Source organism: Vigna angularis, chromosome 7 (genome assembly GCF_016808095.1).
Source record: "Vigna angularis cultivar LongXiaoDou No.4 chromosome 7, ASM1680809v1, whole genome shotgun sequence".
In the NCBI taxonomy this organism is placed as follows: Eukaryota; Viridiplantae; Streptophyta; class Magnoliopsida; order Fabales; family Fabaceae; genus Vigna; species Vigna angularis.
The window spans coordinates 27,725,439-27,743,189 of NC_068976.1; the positions used below are offsets into that span (position 1 = coordinate 27,725,439).

Sequence of the window (17,751 nt, forward strand, 5' to 3'; positions counted from 1 at the left end):
GTTATAACTTGCAAATAAATGTTATATAATGTAATAAGAAGAGTGTATCAGCGTTGAAAACTTCGTACAGTAGATAGTGTGGTAAAGGTAAATTCTGACTTGGTCGCCATAGCAACGAGGAATTGTTAGTGTACTTCTCCAAGAAGGCCATCACTTTCGTCACTGTGGCTTGCTCCTCAACAAGTAACTTGCATGAGAATAACAGCAAATCTGAACTGATAAGGAAAGAAATTAGAAAAAGTAATACCACAGCGAATTTAATAGCTCTTCAAATTAAAAGAAGTATTCAATGTCAACTAATTTCTATTTTATAATCTGTATGTATAAACTAAAGTTAGTTAGTTTATGACAACTCAATTAAAAAAACAAAAACCTAATGATGAATTTTAATCACTAAAAATGATTACTCATTATGTTTATTAATTTAATTTAAATACAAACCCAAACTAAAAATTATTGATAACTAAAGCAATTTTTATTATGAATAAAAAATTATAATTGATTTTTAAATTGGTTACTAAAAGAGTTTCTATTATAAATTGGTATATAAATTGATCACTAATATTAACTATTAAGGTTTTGACTACTAAAAAAATGATTTCTAAACAAATTTATAATTAAGAAATTATTCTTTAAATTAGTTTGCAAATATATCTTTTTGTCACTAAAATTAATCATTATTTAGAAATTTTCTTAGTGACTTAATTTTTAAGAAAAATCTCATAATTTTTTCTAAAATATAATTTGTTTTAGAGAGTGAAAATTTAATTCTTGCTAGAAAATGTTCATTTCATTTTACCATTTATCCGGGGATTTTTTTGAATTTAGGGGATGATAGTTATTGAATCAATTTCTAATAATTGATTGGAGTTTTAATTATTCCCTCTGGGCTTTGAGTACTTTTGTACGTGTAGTTTTGTTTAATTATATTTCTCAACTATTATAGTTTTATATAAACGAATCACATGTTGATTATACACAATTAATATGAAAAAAACGTCAGCATGTACCAGCATATACGTACCAAGTACCAAATGAAGAGTAAAAAGAAATCCATTGCAAACTAAACGACATTCACTTTTCTTTAAAAAAAAAGATTTAAACGAAGTAATCTACTTCAAGTTGGTGAATATATATTTCAAATAATCCATCCAATTATCCACTTGATAATTATTATATTTATGATTGAGACAAATCTATATTAAATACATATTAATGTTTGACTTGATCATGAAGTTATTAACTAAACTTGATTTAATTTAAACTAGAAAAGGCCAATCGGACATTTTAAATGAACAAGGGGTTATGAGGAAAATTAGCTATGAAACTGAAAGTCATATAGTTAAAGAATTAAAAGAATGAAGTTTCTTTCTTAATGTAATCACTCATAACTGCAATGATTTTAATCAATTGAATATATATTTAGTAAACATACTTAATACAAGTAATCTTGTTTTCTCTGCTCCTTTCTATTTTAAATTTTTACCGTAACTCTTGTAATTTTCATCTATATTGGGCCAGTTCCTTTTAGCCACAACTGATGGATGACATGTTTTGTAATTTGTTTATACATGTTAAATATTTATTTTTTGTTTATCAGATATGTAAATAGAATGCTACAATTAAGCATGCAAAAAAAGGGAGCTACAGTTAAGTATGGCAAGTGTAGTCTTGATTTGAAAAAAGAAAAGAGTGATATGGAACAGTGTCTTAAGTGATTGGGCAGGTAACATTTTTTTGCTAATCTAGCAATAGGATTATGTGGGTAATATTTCGGCCTATTTAACTCAGTAATAAAAGAGGTAGTACTGCTTGAATCAGTGTTGTACAAATATTTAAAATTAATACAAGGCATTTTTTCAAACGAAGAAATCAACTTTAATTCTTTCAACCCATTAAGAAAAAATTAAATTGAGTCGGGGATACATACAACAAAAATTTAATCAACTTGTGTTTTTGGTACCTGTGATTTATACATGTAAATAATCTTTATGGTGTATTGGTTCCTATGCTTTATTCTATTGCGATGTTCAATATATAATGAATGTATTGTCATAATATTTTATAATATATGTGTGACTGTTTTTCAATCTATAAATACGAAATACTGCAGAGAGTAATTAAAAATAAAAACAAAAGACAGAGGAATTTAGTTTAAAATAATTTTCCTGCTCTAATTGCATTGGCTATCAAAAAACTAAGTTTCTTGCACATTACATACCAATTCACCTTTAAAATACTGCCAACATTATCACAGAAAAAAAAAAAGAAAAAAACTTGACATCCCATCCTCGTACTCAAAAGAGCAACCTCCACTACTCATTTTTTTCAGATAATATAACGTTCTTTCTGTCATCTTGCTTTATTTTCCAAATCTCCAAAACTAGAAAAGTAACGAAACTCTTGAATTCCAGGTGACACTTGAGACAGATTAAAGAACAAATCAAATGTTACAGTCATTCTGGAAACAGGTGTCTACAGTACGATGTATAAACAATTGCTGAAGGGAAGCAGAGTGTAGTGACGAGTTGGGTGTGGTGGTAATGTTAAAATCTTTACATAAATAATCAATAATACAAAGACAGAAAGACAGTTGTTCTGCTACCATACACATTGCCGAATCTTGTTATATACTTATCTGAGTGTTTATTGTCTTGTTTTTGGATCCAAGAATTTGATAGGGAATTCGATATTATGAGATGTCTAAGTCTTATATCGTGTATCGTTAATATGATATGTTTAGTGATGTATTTAAGTGTTTGATTCTTCCCTCTTTTCAATAGTTTTTTGAGTGTGATTATCCAAATATTTAGATATTTACTTCAAATTTTATGTAAGAATCACGGAAGTCAAGAACTTGAAATCCTGATTGACTAAAATACATGTGATTAGTACTTCAAAAGTACCTGTAATGCAGCATCGTAAACCAATATCTCTCACTGTTATAAAATTAATTAATTATAACTTACAAGCAAATCCACTGTCAATTTCATACAACAAAGCAGCACAAAAAGAATAAATGAAAATTAGTAAATTGGTTTCATTGTCTAGTTCACAAGGTATCAATTAACACTCTCAGGTTCAATCAACTATATTTTCAAAACAAGGTATATTTTTCAACTTCTATCTTGGTTTGATGGTTGGTATGCTTCCACTGACAAGGTCACTCCCTGAGACATCTCCTGAAATAAAAGGAGTCATTATAATAGATGATGAAGGTTCTGAACTGAATATTGTACCAGAAGAATCACTTTTAACATATTCAGCTCCCTTGGTATCTGAATCGGGTAACATAGAACAGATGTATTCAAGCTCTCTAGCCACTTCTGCCATTTTAGGTCTCTCATCTGGTGAATCTTTGCAACACTTTAAGGCTAAAGTCAAAAATCTCTCTGCATATTCAGATGGGTAAGACTCAATACGTTTATCAACCACCCGAGATATTCCACCAGACTGGTATGTCATATTAACCTGAAATAAGAAAGGAAAAAACAAAAAGATTTAGGTCATACTAACATAAACTTCTCAATAAGCACTTACATGAAGAAGAAAATAAGAAGATGAAACGAAATGGTATTCTCTTTTTAGTTATAGTTATCTTGTGCTGAAGTTAAAACAGGTTGACTCAATTTATTTTTTTCCAATTGTCAACAAGTGAAACCATAACATACCTGTCTAATAATATTTTCACCATGAAAGATTGGTGGCCTGCCAGTCAAAAGTTCCAGAAATACAACACCCAAACTATAAACATCACTTTTATCGGTCAAATTACGAGTTAAGAAGTACTCTGGATCAAGATAACCCTGCACGTTCAGAACAATGTACAAACAGAAGATTAAATCATTGAACGGATAAATTCAACCTAAACCAATATATAAAAATAATTTCCAATGAATTAGTTAGACATGTTAGAAATTCCATATCGATTACAGATAAGGTCAATTCACAGTTCACAATATACAAGTGGGTGAAAATTTTATCTTACAAGTTGATTTTGTAAAATTGAATTAAACTTAAAGTCCAATTTTAATGAACAAGGTATCAAAGTATAACTCGGCATGAGGAATACGTCGAACAAAGATAAGACTAGTTTATAATATATAAGTTGGGTCCATTTCTTAACAAGACACCTCTTTGTGTTTTGGATTTGAAATGTACACTGCAAATTACAATATACAAAACACAAACCTGACTGCCAGCAGTTATTTTATACACATAATTGTCCTGATAGTTCCTAAAACACATGCTCAATTACAGTGAAAGCAAAGACAGTTATGAAAGCCATACCGGGGTCCCCTTTACTACTGTGGATACATGAGCAGGTACATTTCCTTCAATATCTGGAACTGGGGCAAGACGTGAAAGTCCAAAATCAGCAACTTTTGCCGTGTACCTAGAGTCCAATAATATATTGCTGGCCTTCACGTCTCGGTGGAATATAGGAGGATTAGCTTCTGTGTGCAGATATAGAAGACCTTTTGCTGATCCTAGAGCAATCTTTAACCTCAGAGAAAAACTAAAAACATCTTTTGAATGAGCTGCCATAAAACGTAAGCTACATAGTTAAGACATAGAAAGGCATTTTTTTTATTAAATTAAAAGTATTGTTATAACTTTAGTCTCGTTGTACTTGAAACCAAATTGGAACCAGAAAGAACAAGGAAAACTTATACGAGGAATACAGAAAACTAGATGATAAAAGTTTGAATATACCAGAAAGGTGATCCCTTAGAGTTCCATTTGGCATATATTCATAAACCAACATCTGCAAGCACAAATAAAATAAACAAACAGAACAAATGAACTAATCAGAAAAGGAAATAAGATTTAACGGAGAAACAGAACCAAAATGTTTTGAAAGGATACTAAGCAAAAGAATATGAATTTGGATTACTTAAGTTCCCTACCTATAATTCATCAATACTTTCTATTGGAGATTCCAAATTGATTAGAGATAAGATTAATTTATAGTACATAAGTGAAGATAATCCTTATGTTACAAGTTGGTTTTGTAAGGATGAGTTGGTTAAAATTCACTTACTAAAATGTCTTAGAGTCTATTCTAATAAAGTCTGTTGTTACTATTAACCCATTTGCAAATATTTAGTTCATGCATGGTATATACATGCATTGACATGAAAAGAGGTGTGTTGGAGATCTTAAATTCAGTAGAGATAAGGCTAATTCAAATTTCATCACATTGACTGAAATTTATTGAAAATTGTCGGATTTTGTAAATTCTACTTAGCACTTAATGATGATTTTTCTACTTTCAAATACATTGTAACCAGTATGTCAGTGCGTTAGTAGAACTCCTTGTAATTTTAATATTAGTTTTAGTCCACATCTTATTTTAGTACAAACCACATTCTAGTGGAATCAAATCAATAAACATGAGACAGTATAACAAGACTCGTCAAAAATAAAACTTGTATAAAAATTACTTTTGAGTTTACATTTTTGAACTGTGAAACAAAAGTTACCTGTTCACCCTCTTCGTCACAGTATCCAATGAGAGACACAAGGTTTCGATGGTGTAGCCTTGACAGCAATTCTATTTCTGTAGAGAACTCCCTCTCACCTTGCAGTGAACCTTCCTGTGCACGTTTTATGGCAACAACTGTGCCATCAGGAAGACGTCCTTTATAAACCTTCCCATAGCCTCCTTCTCCAATTTGAGCAGACTCGTTAAAATTGTTTGTGGCCAATGCCATTTCTTTGTAATCAAATGATCTTACACCTTCAACTCTTATCGAGATCCTTGATGCTGTCAATTTTTGAAGCCTTTGTTTAAGATATATACAATCAACTCATTCTTCATGATAAGAGAAAATTAGCTTTATAATAGAGTTATGCCAAAATAAAACATATGCAACAACATCTAGACATCAGATTATACAAGAGCCAAAGCGTTCAAGACATTTCTAAGAGGAAGAAATAATAGGCTAACTCACTATAAGATACTCACCGTTACGCCGTCTGGAAAGTGCACGATAATCTCTCATGCGTACTCTCAGAATAAGAATGGAAACAATTGCAGATAATGTAACTGCACAGGCAATTGCACCTAAGATTATTCCAACCAGTGCACCTGTGCTTATCCCTGAACTTGAAGACGGAGTAGTCGCTGCATAATAAGGAGTATATGAGTTCAAGTGATCAACCATAAAACAGTTTTCAATATCATATTCCATATGTGGTATCAACCTTGAACATAATTTCAAAGTACTCATTTGACACGTGAAGTATGAACTATACTATAAAAAGGCTGATCTATTAATAGAATCAAGAGAACCACTAGGGCTGTTTGGAAAAGCTTCTTTATAAGCAACTTTAGTAGAGAAAAAATATGAAGGAAAAATGAATTGGGTTTCTCAATCAACTAAAATTAGCTTATGCATAAGCTAATATATAAAAACTCACTCATCTAGCTAATATGTAGATCTCTCTAAAAAAATTTAACTTGTCCATAAACTAAGTTTTCATGATCACTGTTCAACCACCTGACTGAGGTTCAACTTCATTTTTCTTGTTAACATTGTCCAAGTACTTCTAAACACTCTATCATGTCATCATAAGTTTCTGTAACTCACCTTCCCTGTAAATATCCAGTAGAACGAAGTCCAAGAGTTCATAAGGACCAAACAGGTCACTGTCCGGAATATCCCATTCTCTGAACATGTCTCTAATTCGAACAACTTCATTTGTATTGAACTGACGAGAACTTGAATTGTCAATATATTCTGGAAAAAGCTTCAGGTTCATTCTCAATCGCCCTTCTTCCCACGTATAACGCTCAATGAACAGCTGATTAGTATGCACACTAAGACCATCTGACAGGAAGCTCTCAAATTCTGTAACATATGCACGGAAATCTGAAAAACCTGGACTTTTCAACCGATAATGAACAATCAATGGGGCAACACAGATACACTCCTCATTGTATTCATAAGAAGGGGGACACCCTTGACTTTGACAGAGAACACTTGAGCTTCCGTCCATGTTATTGTCACTTTCACGTCTACAAAACTGAGCTAAGGAGCTGTCATTCGAACATAAAGGATTTCCCTCAAGCCTGAAAAACAGTAATTTCAATAATAATGTGGCAAGTTACCCAAGATGAAATTCATGTCAATCAATGTTCAACGAGATTTGACTTTTGTCATAAGGTTTGTATAATTATTATGAACATGCATGACAAAGAAAGAGGATAAGCTCTCCACCACTCTTACATGAGTGTGACATTTGAAGGAAGATTTGTAGTGCCTGATATGCTTGTAAGTTGATTATGCTTCATGTTCCTGCAACAGAGCAAATCAAAAACAGAAAAATCAAAATAAAAGCTAACAAAACACTTGTATGGATACAGGATGCCTTGGGAATATACAGACATCTGCATGTTCTCACAAATGGTATCACCCAATGAAGAAGAAAAATGAAGGACACATAAATTCATGCTCCACGATATCAACCTACAAGAGCAAAATTGCGTAATTATCATTTCATGTCTTACAAGATAAGTTGCTCTGTTGCATTCAAAGTCCTGTTCTGCCAAATGGTAGAAGAAACAGTGCCACTGATTGCATTGTTGGCAATTGACCTGTCATAGGGAAAGATACGTCTTGAAAAATCGTTGATTTTATAGCAGTGTTCCATATATGTATGTGTTCAAATACATTACGGTTTGATGTAGAAGAAGAAAGGGTGAAACAAAAGACAAACTTACAATTTCTGAAGACGTGGAAGACCAGAAAAGTAGGATGGAATTGTTCCATTGAGCTTGTTGTTTGATAAGTCACTGCACAAGTCCTCGTAGTAAGACAATAATATATCATGCAATCCATGTAATTATATTTAGACTATTTTCTCCAACCACTTAACATGAGGAAAATATCCGTAAGGAGAAATCCAAATCAACTAATGCATGACTAATAGATTTGTAAGCAATAGAAGTTCTTACATAGTTGTCATATTGTCTGATAGCTTATTGGTAGGAATTGATTCATTCAACTGATTGAAACTGAGGTCACTGGAACATACAGAAGTAGAAATCAGTTGAAACAGTTACCAATTCTTGGACGGATTTTTAAACATGTGCATTGTCTAACTCAATATTTTGTCAGGTGCAGCCACTTCTTTTGATAAAAAGCCAATAAAGTCAATGCATAAACTAATTTGAAAGAAAATGAAATAACTAAACTTACAGGTAAGCCAGGTGTGGTATCCTGCTGAAATCAGGAATTGATCCTGTCAAGTTGCAGTTCCTAAGGCTTCTGATAAAGCCAAGAAAACACCAGTAAGAACATATGGACCATCAACCTTACACTTTGATCATTTCTCCTCATAGAACTAAATATTTTTATTTGAGACATGAAAATTTGTTAAGCATAACTTTGATCATTCAATGTTAGTGCAGTATCTTCCAAATAAAGAAAAAGGAAATAGAGAAAACCATAATATTTTTCCAAAACAATTTGGACATTAGGCTAATGCAACAGTATCAGACTAATAGCAATATGTAAATACTCATTTGAAAAGAGAGGGAATGAGACCATGTTATGGAATTCTTTTTCATATGTGCTTTGCAAAGTGCCAAACTGTCTAAATATCATGAAACAATATATATATATATATATATATATATATATATATATATATATATATATATATATATATTAATAGTTTAAGCACCTCTAATTAAAAGTTTCATAAACTAGAAATCACAAAGGTTTAGAATCTTAAATCAGTATTCAGAATACATTAAAATAAAGGCTTCCGCAGCTTCACTCCTTGTAAACACAAAATCACAAAATGCACTTACAATTTCAACAATTTTGGCATGTTGGCATAAGATTCTGGTATGCTACTTCCATCGAAGTTATTGTTATCAAGTTGACTGCAATAACAAGAAGATCTAAAATGTTACTTCAAATATTTATTTATTTGTAAGACGTCTTTATTGATTCAAGTTCAGCTAACATTATAGAAACAAAAACTTCAAAAAAACCAGAGGGTCTAACAGTACAATGACAGAAATGTTAACTTTCCAACATAATGTTCTTAGGTTTTTAATATTCAACTTTAGAATTTCACTTCTTGCATTTCCAATTTGTAATGATAGGTTGGCATCACTTCATATGAGCATGCTACTAACAAAGACTCAGCAAAACAGTTCTTCCTGGGTTAATGCACAGTTCTGTGAAATAACCAAAGGCTAAACAGTTTGAAGATGGCAGGGGAGTATCATAGCATATATTTGTTGAAATTTTTCCAAATGCATAAATGAGTTTGAATGGTACATATTTGAAATATGAGCATAAAGTACTATGGTATAGCCCTCACAGATTTGCTTTTGGTACCACTCCAAAAGGCTTCTTACCAATTTAGGTATCTTATGTGTATATAAATCCATGTTCATCTCTTATTTTACCCGATGTGGGACATTGTTTGTACCCAACATTCCCTTCACATCATACCATGTAAAATTGAAATAAAAAGCTTAACTCGGTCAAAATCAGACATTTTGTCACAGAATAAAAGTATCTAACAAGAGAATAAAAACCAGAGGAAGAGAAGCAAGATGTGCCTGAACATACATAAAGAATATGCACTCTATTCATCCAAAACAAACTCATAACCAAATGAACTCAAAGACATGCACACAAGCCTGTTTAACACAATAATATATCATACAGTATCGTCAAGCTTGGCATCTCAGAGAGCTCGGATGGGAGATTTCCTGTCAATTTATTGTTGTCAAGAAGACTGCATGTCCAAAAGATACATCTTGTTAATATGAACGTCAAAATGAAGGATTAAATAAAAGCCAGAGAAATATGTCAGTGGCTATCATGTCACCAATAACTTACAGGTGAATGAGGCTTCCTAATTTTGAAAGCTGTACTGGGATTTGTCCACTAAGTGAATTGTTGTTCATGTGGCTGCTCCATTGGGAAAAGAAGAAGGCATTATTTCCTTTCAGTTTTCTTGCTAAGAAAGTAGCAAGAGTGATAGTTTTTAAAACTTTAGTAATAATAGTAAAGAATGTTACAAGTGTTGTGTGCTGTTCAGGTTTGCAAATGATAGTGGTATGGGTCCTGTAATATGGTTCTCATCAATTTGCATTCTCTCCAGCACTGGAAGATGGCCAAGCTCTTCAGGCAGATTATCTGTTAGTTTATTTCCACTCAGGAGTCTGCAAAAACTTTATTTGATAAGAAAGAAAGAAGAAATATTCTAACTGTGTCAAAATACCAGCCGTTTACTTGTGAAACCAATTGAATTCAATTTCAGTTCTATAGAAACAGGTGTTTGACTTCAAATTCCTATGAAACACCACTCTCATTTTATTCAAAGATGTGCTTGGTCATGCACTAATATGTATTAATGAGTAGGAAATCAAATCAAGACTGCTAAATTATTCAACCATGGTCCTGCATGCTGGCCAAGATAGATGACTGCACTTACAAGAGTTTCAAAGTTTTGATATTGCCAATCTCCTTCGGTATACTCCCAGTTATGTCATTCCACATAAAGTCCCTTTCAAGAATGAAAATTCAAACCATTACTAGAGGAAGTAATTGCAAGCTGCTACAGAATGAAAAAATTTAAATGAATCTATATATTTTACAAAAGTTGAAGCTAGAAATTTCAAAATTGAAGAGTGTTCATATGTGACCGGTTTGCATTAGAAACATCAATGCAGCTACTGCCTTACACTATTTCCAAATAAGACAAGTTGCCGATCTCTGGTGCCAAAGTTCCAGACAGGTTCAAATTCAGCAGTTGCCTACACACAAAAATAAACAGTCCTCAAACGCATGTGTCAATAGTAGTAGCAAAAGTTGTTCCAAGTGATTTGTCAAAAGTTAATCAAGAAAATATAATCTGAATTCTGAAGCTTACATGTGTATACTACTTGACACTGTACTATTATGCAGAGCATTAAATTATTAGTATTGGTTCTAGAAGTAAAAGATAAGTAATGAAAAGATAGAAAGGTAGTTAAACAGAAATTTTTCTTTGGCTTCAAGATATATGAATTTGTCAAAATACAGAAAATATCATCGTACAGCATTGTGAACTTACAGCCAATACCCATTGTTGTAGTAAGTTCAAATTTTTTAATCTAAACAGTTTCTGATTAATAAAGTTTGGACTCAACAACTATTGTGACTCTATACGAAACTGAGCAGATCAAAAGGGAGAAAAGTTAATAAAACATTGACCAAAACAAGGAAGGTTATACATATGTTAACATGGCTATTACAAAAACAAAGGTTTAGTGGAAGATCAAAGTCATACAATTGTAGAACATGTAGATTGCCATCGGCTAATGTTGTATTGGAGCACATAACCCCTGTCCAGTTCGATGTACATGGATCTCCACGATCCCAGTTGCTCAAATTTCCATTAATATCAATCAAACTTCTCTTTATGGTTCTCAATGCCTCAACTGCATGTTAAAGTAAATGAAACAATCATACTATCAAGAGAGGCAAATGAAAACAACATGACATTATAAACATATTATTTTTTTAAATATGTGAAAAGAAACTATAGCAGCACCGTTTATGTTTTTTGCAGAAAACAATAAATGAATATTTCTATTGATTCTAAATATTACTTCCTCGATCTCATTTTGTCAATTAAGATAGTCCACAAAATCATAAGAAACTTTTACTTATACCCATTTCTGTGATAACATAATATTATTTGACTAAAACACCCATATTTACATAAAGGATCAATTACTCTTAACAGTTGCAACTGTCATCTACTAGCTCATTTCTAGAGGGCATAATTGGGAAAAATTTATCATTATTTTCCTTATATTCTAAGTGGAAAATAATTTGAGAGAGAGAAATATTCCAAGCACAACAAATAAAATGAGATTGAGGGATTATCATTTTACTATACACAGATAAAATATTTCCATTTTCTGATAATGGCTTCATGGATAATATTTTACATTATAACAAAGAATATATTGATAAAAACCCATTGGATCCACACAAAGAGGGGGAAAGATTTGGTGATATATGAAATTGGATTTAACAGAAAGTGCTTCCGGACAGAACAACTGATTCCTACTACCACTTTCAGAATCATAAATGCAAACCATGGAATACAAACAAAAGACAAAAGGGAAGGAATATACCTTCTGTGGGGTCAGTGACCTGACTAGCAGCCAATAGAAAATAGCAGGAAAACCACAAAAAGAGAACAACTTCACACCTGCAACCCTTTGAAAGATACATCCCAGAAACCCAGAAAACACAAAGCCTCTAGATTGTCTCTCCTGAACTGAACAGGGTTTTGCTTTTCTTTCCCTACCAGCAACAACACCAGTCAGAAACATTCATTTGCGTGCACTTAAAACCCACCACCCCATATATTCTTCTAAATCCAAAACACAGATAGCTATCAAATCAAAGTAGAATACCCTTTGCAAAAGCAACCTCATGCATGCATATCCAAGTAAAAAAAATCCCAGAAAGCTAGAAAACCTTATAAGAATACCCTTTTCACTGAAAGCTTAGAACAAGAAAATAATGAACCCCACTTGCGGGAACAACAGAGTAGAACCTATCCCAGAAAAGGATTGTATATATAATTAACCTGCAAGCAAATATTATATGAGAGAAGCAACACGTGAACTACAACTTTATATGTCATTATAACAAATAAGATTAACATTGAAAACTGAGTACACAGGTGAATGCAAACTTCTGACCAGGTCTCCAATGCAACGTGGAATTGCAGGTGTAGTTTAGGAGTGGTGACGAAGGCCATCACTTTCGTTACTGTAGCTAATTTAATTTTCAACGTAGGTGCAAGCGTAAATATCAACTAAAGTAATTAAAAAGAGGGAGAGAACTTTTCATAGTGGAGTTGGTCATTCTTAACTTGGGGAACCAAACACAAGAGATTCATGTTATATAATTAATCATATTTATTTATGTAGCTGGTGGTGTTGACTTTCTGGAATCAAATATAAGAGCGGGTTAATTATATGGAATTGGTCCTTTCTCTTAGGGTATTATTTTCAAGAGGTGTTGTATGAAGTTACCTAGATATTTTTATCCTTGACGGCTGAATTGGACAAGAAAGAGACAACTACTTACATGTGTGCTTGAATGTTCCAATTTCAAAGATCAAAGGAAAAATTTAAAAATTTAAAGAAAAAAAAACAACTCCTTACGAATAATAACATTTTTTTATGTATATGAAAATAAAAGTTAGTATAACTAATATTTGAAACATGTTATAGTAAATAAAATTTATAAATACATAAAAAATGACATGTAATAGTGATTTAAAAATAGTGAGATTTGACTATTTTAATATTAAAAGGTTAATAGTATTGTTATGAATGAGTTTATAAAATATATTATCTCTCTACAAACTACTTTTCTAAGTTACTTAACTTCTTTCTAGAAGTTCTCACTTTTTGTTTATTTGTTTTGAGAATCAGAAACCACTTGAAAAATTCTTGAAGCAAGATTTTTAAGTTCATCCGGTCAGTTTTTCAAATAGAACAAATTAATTTCAATTCTTTTGTGTTGTTTTAGTCCTTAATAAGGAATTTCTAAGACAAAGCTAACTTGTAATCTTATAAGACATATTTAGTAATGAATAGTTTTGGAAAAGTCAAATTGATCGATTTAAACTCATAAAAAAGTCCCAAAATTTGATGTAATGTTAAGTGTCTATGTAATACCATCGATTGCAACAAAATTAGTGAACTCGCTGACTTGTTGACACTTAATTTCACTTTTGAATCACTAAACATTCTCAAATCAATATTTTATCAAGGATTTTGATGCTACTTGTCTACCATAAATATTTTCGTTTCATTACTTATTAGATTCAACTGAAATTTTGATTATTTTTATATAATTAATGAAAATATTGTAATTAAATATTATGTTATTGCAATGTATTATTAATATTTTAATTGAATTTAAATTATATGTGATCAGTTTAGAAAAAAATAAGATACATGTGTTTGATATATATGATATATAAATAATGAATAATAGATGAAAAAGAAAGAAGTATGAGATGTGTGAACGATGTATATATTCTATTTTAATTTAAATTCTCTTTGATTTGATTTGCATTATTTGAAACGGGAGTGAAGTGATTTGGAATGATTTTTTTTTTTGTTTAAAGTATTCTGTTTTTGAAATCTTTCTTCGAAGGAATAATATAATACATAGAGTATTTCTATATAATTTGTATGTTTAATATAAATTATGAAATGTTTTTATTAATAGAGAAATTTTACTAATTCAGATTGTTACAGAATATGCCTTGTTATACCTAGTGGTCTAAAATTCAGTGTTTTAATAAGTATCGGTGTGAGTATAACACTTTCGTGTGTAAAGAAAAGCTTCCTCGAGAAAATAAGTACAATAGTTTTACATTTCTTATATATATATATATATATATAATTTAAACTAAAAATGATATTATTTTTTTAAAACATAGTTATCTCTTACCGTTTTATATTTATTTACCACCGAATCCGATTAAGATAATGGAGAAATTTCATTTTTATGGGCGAAATAAAATTATCATACAAAAAAAATTGCATATTAGCTTGAAGATGAAAAGAGTGAATTTGAACGAATAAGAAGTTCAAGAAAAAATGATATATAGTAAAACAATGTTACCTAGAATTCAAAATGATAATATATTGGTAAATACTTGCTTTAAAAATATTTTCATTATGAGCTAGGAATATTATTATGTCTTCTGTTTAAAAAAAAAATGAGCGTTGGTCGAAGAATTTTATAACATATTATATAATATAATTCAAAATTAATATCCTTTTATATTTATATATTCAAATCACATGTACAAACAAAAATTGATTATATGTATAAGCAAACACAGAAGGCAATCATGCACAAAAAAGCAACAGGTGTCCAATTTCTTTTTTATCGTATTAAAAATTATTTGAAGCAAATTCAACTTTGAGGTTGATAAATATATATAAAAGGAACAACGGTCAACTAATTTTCTACATAGATACAGGTTTGACTTTATCAAATTCCATATATTCAAGTAAAGTTTGACAAATTTGGATGTGTTAGATACAGTTCAATACGATTTTTTTTCACATTATGTTAATATATCTAACATTTTTAACTAAAATGTATAACAAATTACTTTTTTAAATTTTAATTCTCAAAGTAACTCGTTTTTTTTAATTATTATTCAAATACATAATCATTAAACTATTGGGTGATTTCACACTGTTCAAGCTATCCAATCTTGAGAAAAGTCTTAAAATCAATATTTAAATAGAAGAAGTCTATTTATGTTGGAGATCCTAATCATAATTAAGTTGCCAAATTTGAATAAGTTGATGGGTAGAATGGAGATCGAATTTACCATAATTTTTTTTTACTTCTAAAACTTATTTGTGAAAATATTTTTAAGTCATGCTAGATAATTAGGGATAATAATACATATTGTCCTGTTCCGTTTTAGCTCATAAAAAATATATTAGATGGATGTATCTTCGCAAATATTATTATAGAAGCTGACAATAAAAAAAATAAAAATCACGAATGAAAGATTTTTTGAGGCATGTAGATTACTATTTTCAAGGACTTATCTCTGGTGTATTGTGCAAACCCCAAAATATAATAGGAACTTTTCAGAATTTTTGAAGATCTCAAAACTAACAAGAATCTCTAAAAAGAGTATAAAATAAACCTAGAATATTTTTAGGAAAAGAAGAAAAGAGAAAGAATGAAACTAATAGAAGAGAGAATGAAAGAGTGGTTTTTGATTATGTATTTTGGAGTGAATGAAGTGCTTTATTTATAGAGCATGAAAAGGAGTGATCCAAGGAAAAAAAACATCTTATGAAAGAAGCTTCCCGAAACTGATTTTGTGCCTTCGAAACTGATTTTGTGCCTTGCGGATGAGCAAAACCACTCTTTGAACGTGGATGATCCCGAGCGAGACTTGCGGATGAGTGATTTTGACCACTTGGAGTTCCAACGTTCCAATGTTTTTTGCGGAATGTGAACAACCAAACTAACTTAAATATTTTGCAATATCAATATAACGACACTGCAGACACTCCTTTTTATAACAATCCCCCACATATTGCAAAATATATATATACATAAAAGACGAAAGAAATAAAAGAGAAATTAATGGGGTTTCATAAGATGTAATGTATCAGAGCTCCTAGATCAAGAAACTTAACACACAGTATAATTGGTATAGCAAGTTATATGAACCAAGGACACTTGACGTATATTAGAGGTTTATCAATCACAATACATCCCCACAATCCTTGTTGTTATCGTTGTATTGCGCTTAATAGGCCATGTGCGTGCCTGATATTCATGAGTGTTCTAGAGATCATGCCAAGATCTCATGCAAGCGGCCCCACTTGACACTCATATAAGTGATTTCATCAAGTGTATGCTGCAAATCATACACCACCCGTAAGGGATATGAAGATCATTAAAAATTTTGTTTAATTACAAAGTTTAACCTCTTAATAATGCAGTCTCTAACACTTTCACACACACCATAGGAATGGACATATTTGATTTAAAATCAAATTAGTGTTATCAGAACTAACAAGTGATTTGTTTTTACCCATATGAACCTTATTCATGGGAGCACTAATCACAAAGGTTGGGTTACCATCACTTGTTTGTTTGTCAGTGGCTTAAGTCTCATTCCCCTAGATGTTTCTAAGATCATATTTCTTCCTAAGGGTTTTGTCATAGGATTTGCTAGATTTTGTTCTGACTTCACATAGTCAATGGAAATAGTTTCACTCTTTAGCAATTGTTTCACCAAATTGTGTCTCAATTGTATATGTCTATTATTTCCATTGTAATTCTTGTTTTTAGCTATAGTTATTGCAATTTGGATATCATAGTTATTGACACCGATGCGGTTGATTTCATTCCTAGTGAAATGTTTGCTAAGAATTTTTTCAACCACTCAGCCTCATTATCAACCATCTCAAGAGCGACAAACCCAGATTTCATTGTTGATTTTGCAATAATTGAGTGTCTGGCTGATCTCAATGTAATCGCACCACCCCCCAAGTGTGAATACATAACCACTAGTAAATTTTGTCTCATTTGAATCATAGATCCAGTTAGATCATTGTACCATTCTAGTACAAAGGGAAATCAGCTATATTCAATGGCATAATTCATTGAACCTCTTAAGTATCTCATGAGCCTTGAAAGTGCATCTCAATGTTCTTGATTTTGACATTGAGTGTACTTACTCAATCTACCTACTGCATAAGCAATATCAGGTCTAGAAAAGCTCATCAAGTGCAATAAGCTCCCAATTATCTGGGCATATTGAGGCTGAGATATAGATTATTCTTTATTTTTCATTAATTTAGAGTTAGCATCATAAAGAGTACTCACGGGTTTGAAATCCTAATACCCAAACGTCTTAAGAAGTTTCTTAATGTATTTTTGGTGGGATAGCAATATACTATCTCCCTTTCTTATTATTCTAACACCTAAAATCACATTGGTTTCACTCATGTCTTTCATTTCAAAAATCAATCCTAGAAACAGTTTAGTTATAGCGACAATTTCATTGCATGTACCAAAAATTAACATGTCATCCACATACAAACATATAATGACACAATCATCGTTTTCAAATTTAGAGTATACACATGTATCAACATCATTAGGTGAAAAACCATCCAATAACAATACATTATCAAGTTTT

At 31.2% G+C, this 17,751-nt stretch overlaps 1 protein-coding gene across 2 annotated transcripts; it reads right to left on the minus strand.

Moving 5' to 3' along the window:
- Positions 1-2,922: 2,922 nt before the first annotated feature.
- On the minus strand, positions 2,923-12,662 carry LOC108337452 (probable LRR receptor-like serine/threonine-protein kinase At1g06840). 2 transcript variants are annotated; one of them, XM_052879794.1, is made up of 21 exons: positions 12,526-12,662; positions 12,164-12,335; positions 11,308-11,458; positions 10,721-10,792; positions 10,471-10,542; positions 10,055-10,198; positions 9,873-9,944; positions 9,697-9,768; positions 8,825-8,899; positions 8,208-8,276; positions 7,964-8,032; positions 7,730-7,801; positions 7,517-7,603; positions 7,236-7,304; positions 6,597-7,078; positions 5,972-6,130; positions 5,487-5,770; positions 4,717-4,768; positions 4,291-4,541; positions 3,672-3,806; positions 2,923-3,471 (listed from the first exon to the last, which is right to left on the minus strand). In XM_052879794.1, the coding sequence occupies exons 2-21, from the start codon at positions 12,261-12,263 to the stop codon at positions 3,124-3,126; spliced, it is 2,835 nt and encodes a 944-aa protein (XP_052735754.1). In that variant the 5' UTR covers positions 12,264-12,335; positions 12,526-12,662; the 3' UTR covers positions 2,923-3,123. The 2 variants fall into 2 exon arrangements, with proteins under 2 accessions (XP_052735754.1, XP_052735753.1); XM_052879793.1 differs by having other exon boundaries at positions 12,449-12,662.
- Positions 12,663-17,751: the final 5,089 nt, after the last annotated feature.

What these genes read in the sequence shown, in the direction of transcription:
- LOC108337452 (XM_052879794.1), bottom strand. Translation starts at nt 12,263, where the DNA reads ATGTATCTTTCAAAGGGTTGCAGGTGTGAAGTTGTTCTCTTTTTGTGG. An exon ending in ACTTTCCAGACGGCGTAACG is followed by an intron (nt 5,771 to 5,971) that starts GTGAGTATCTTA and finishes AAAAATTGACAG; the next exon opens with CATCAAGGATCTCGATAAGA. An exon ending in GTGACGAAGAGGGTGAACAG is followed by an intron (nt 4,769 to 5,486) that starts GTAACTTTTGTT and finishes TTGTGCTTGCAG; the next exon opens with ATGTTGGTTTATGAATATAT.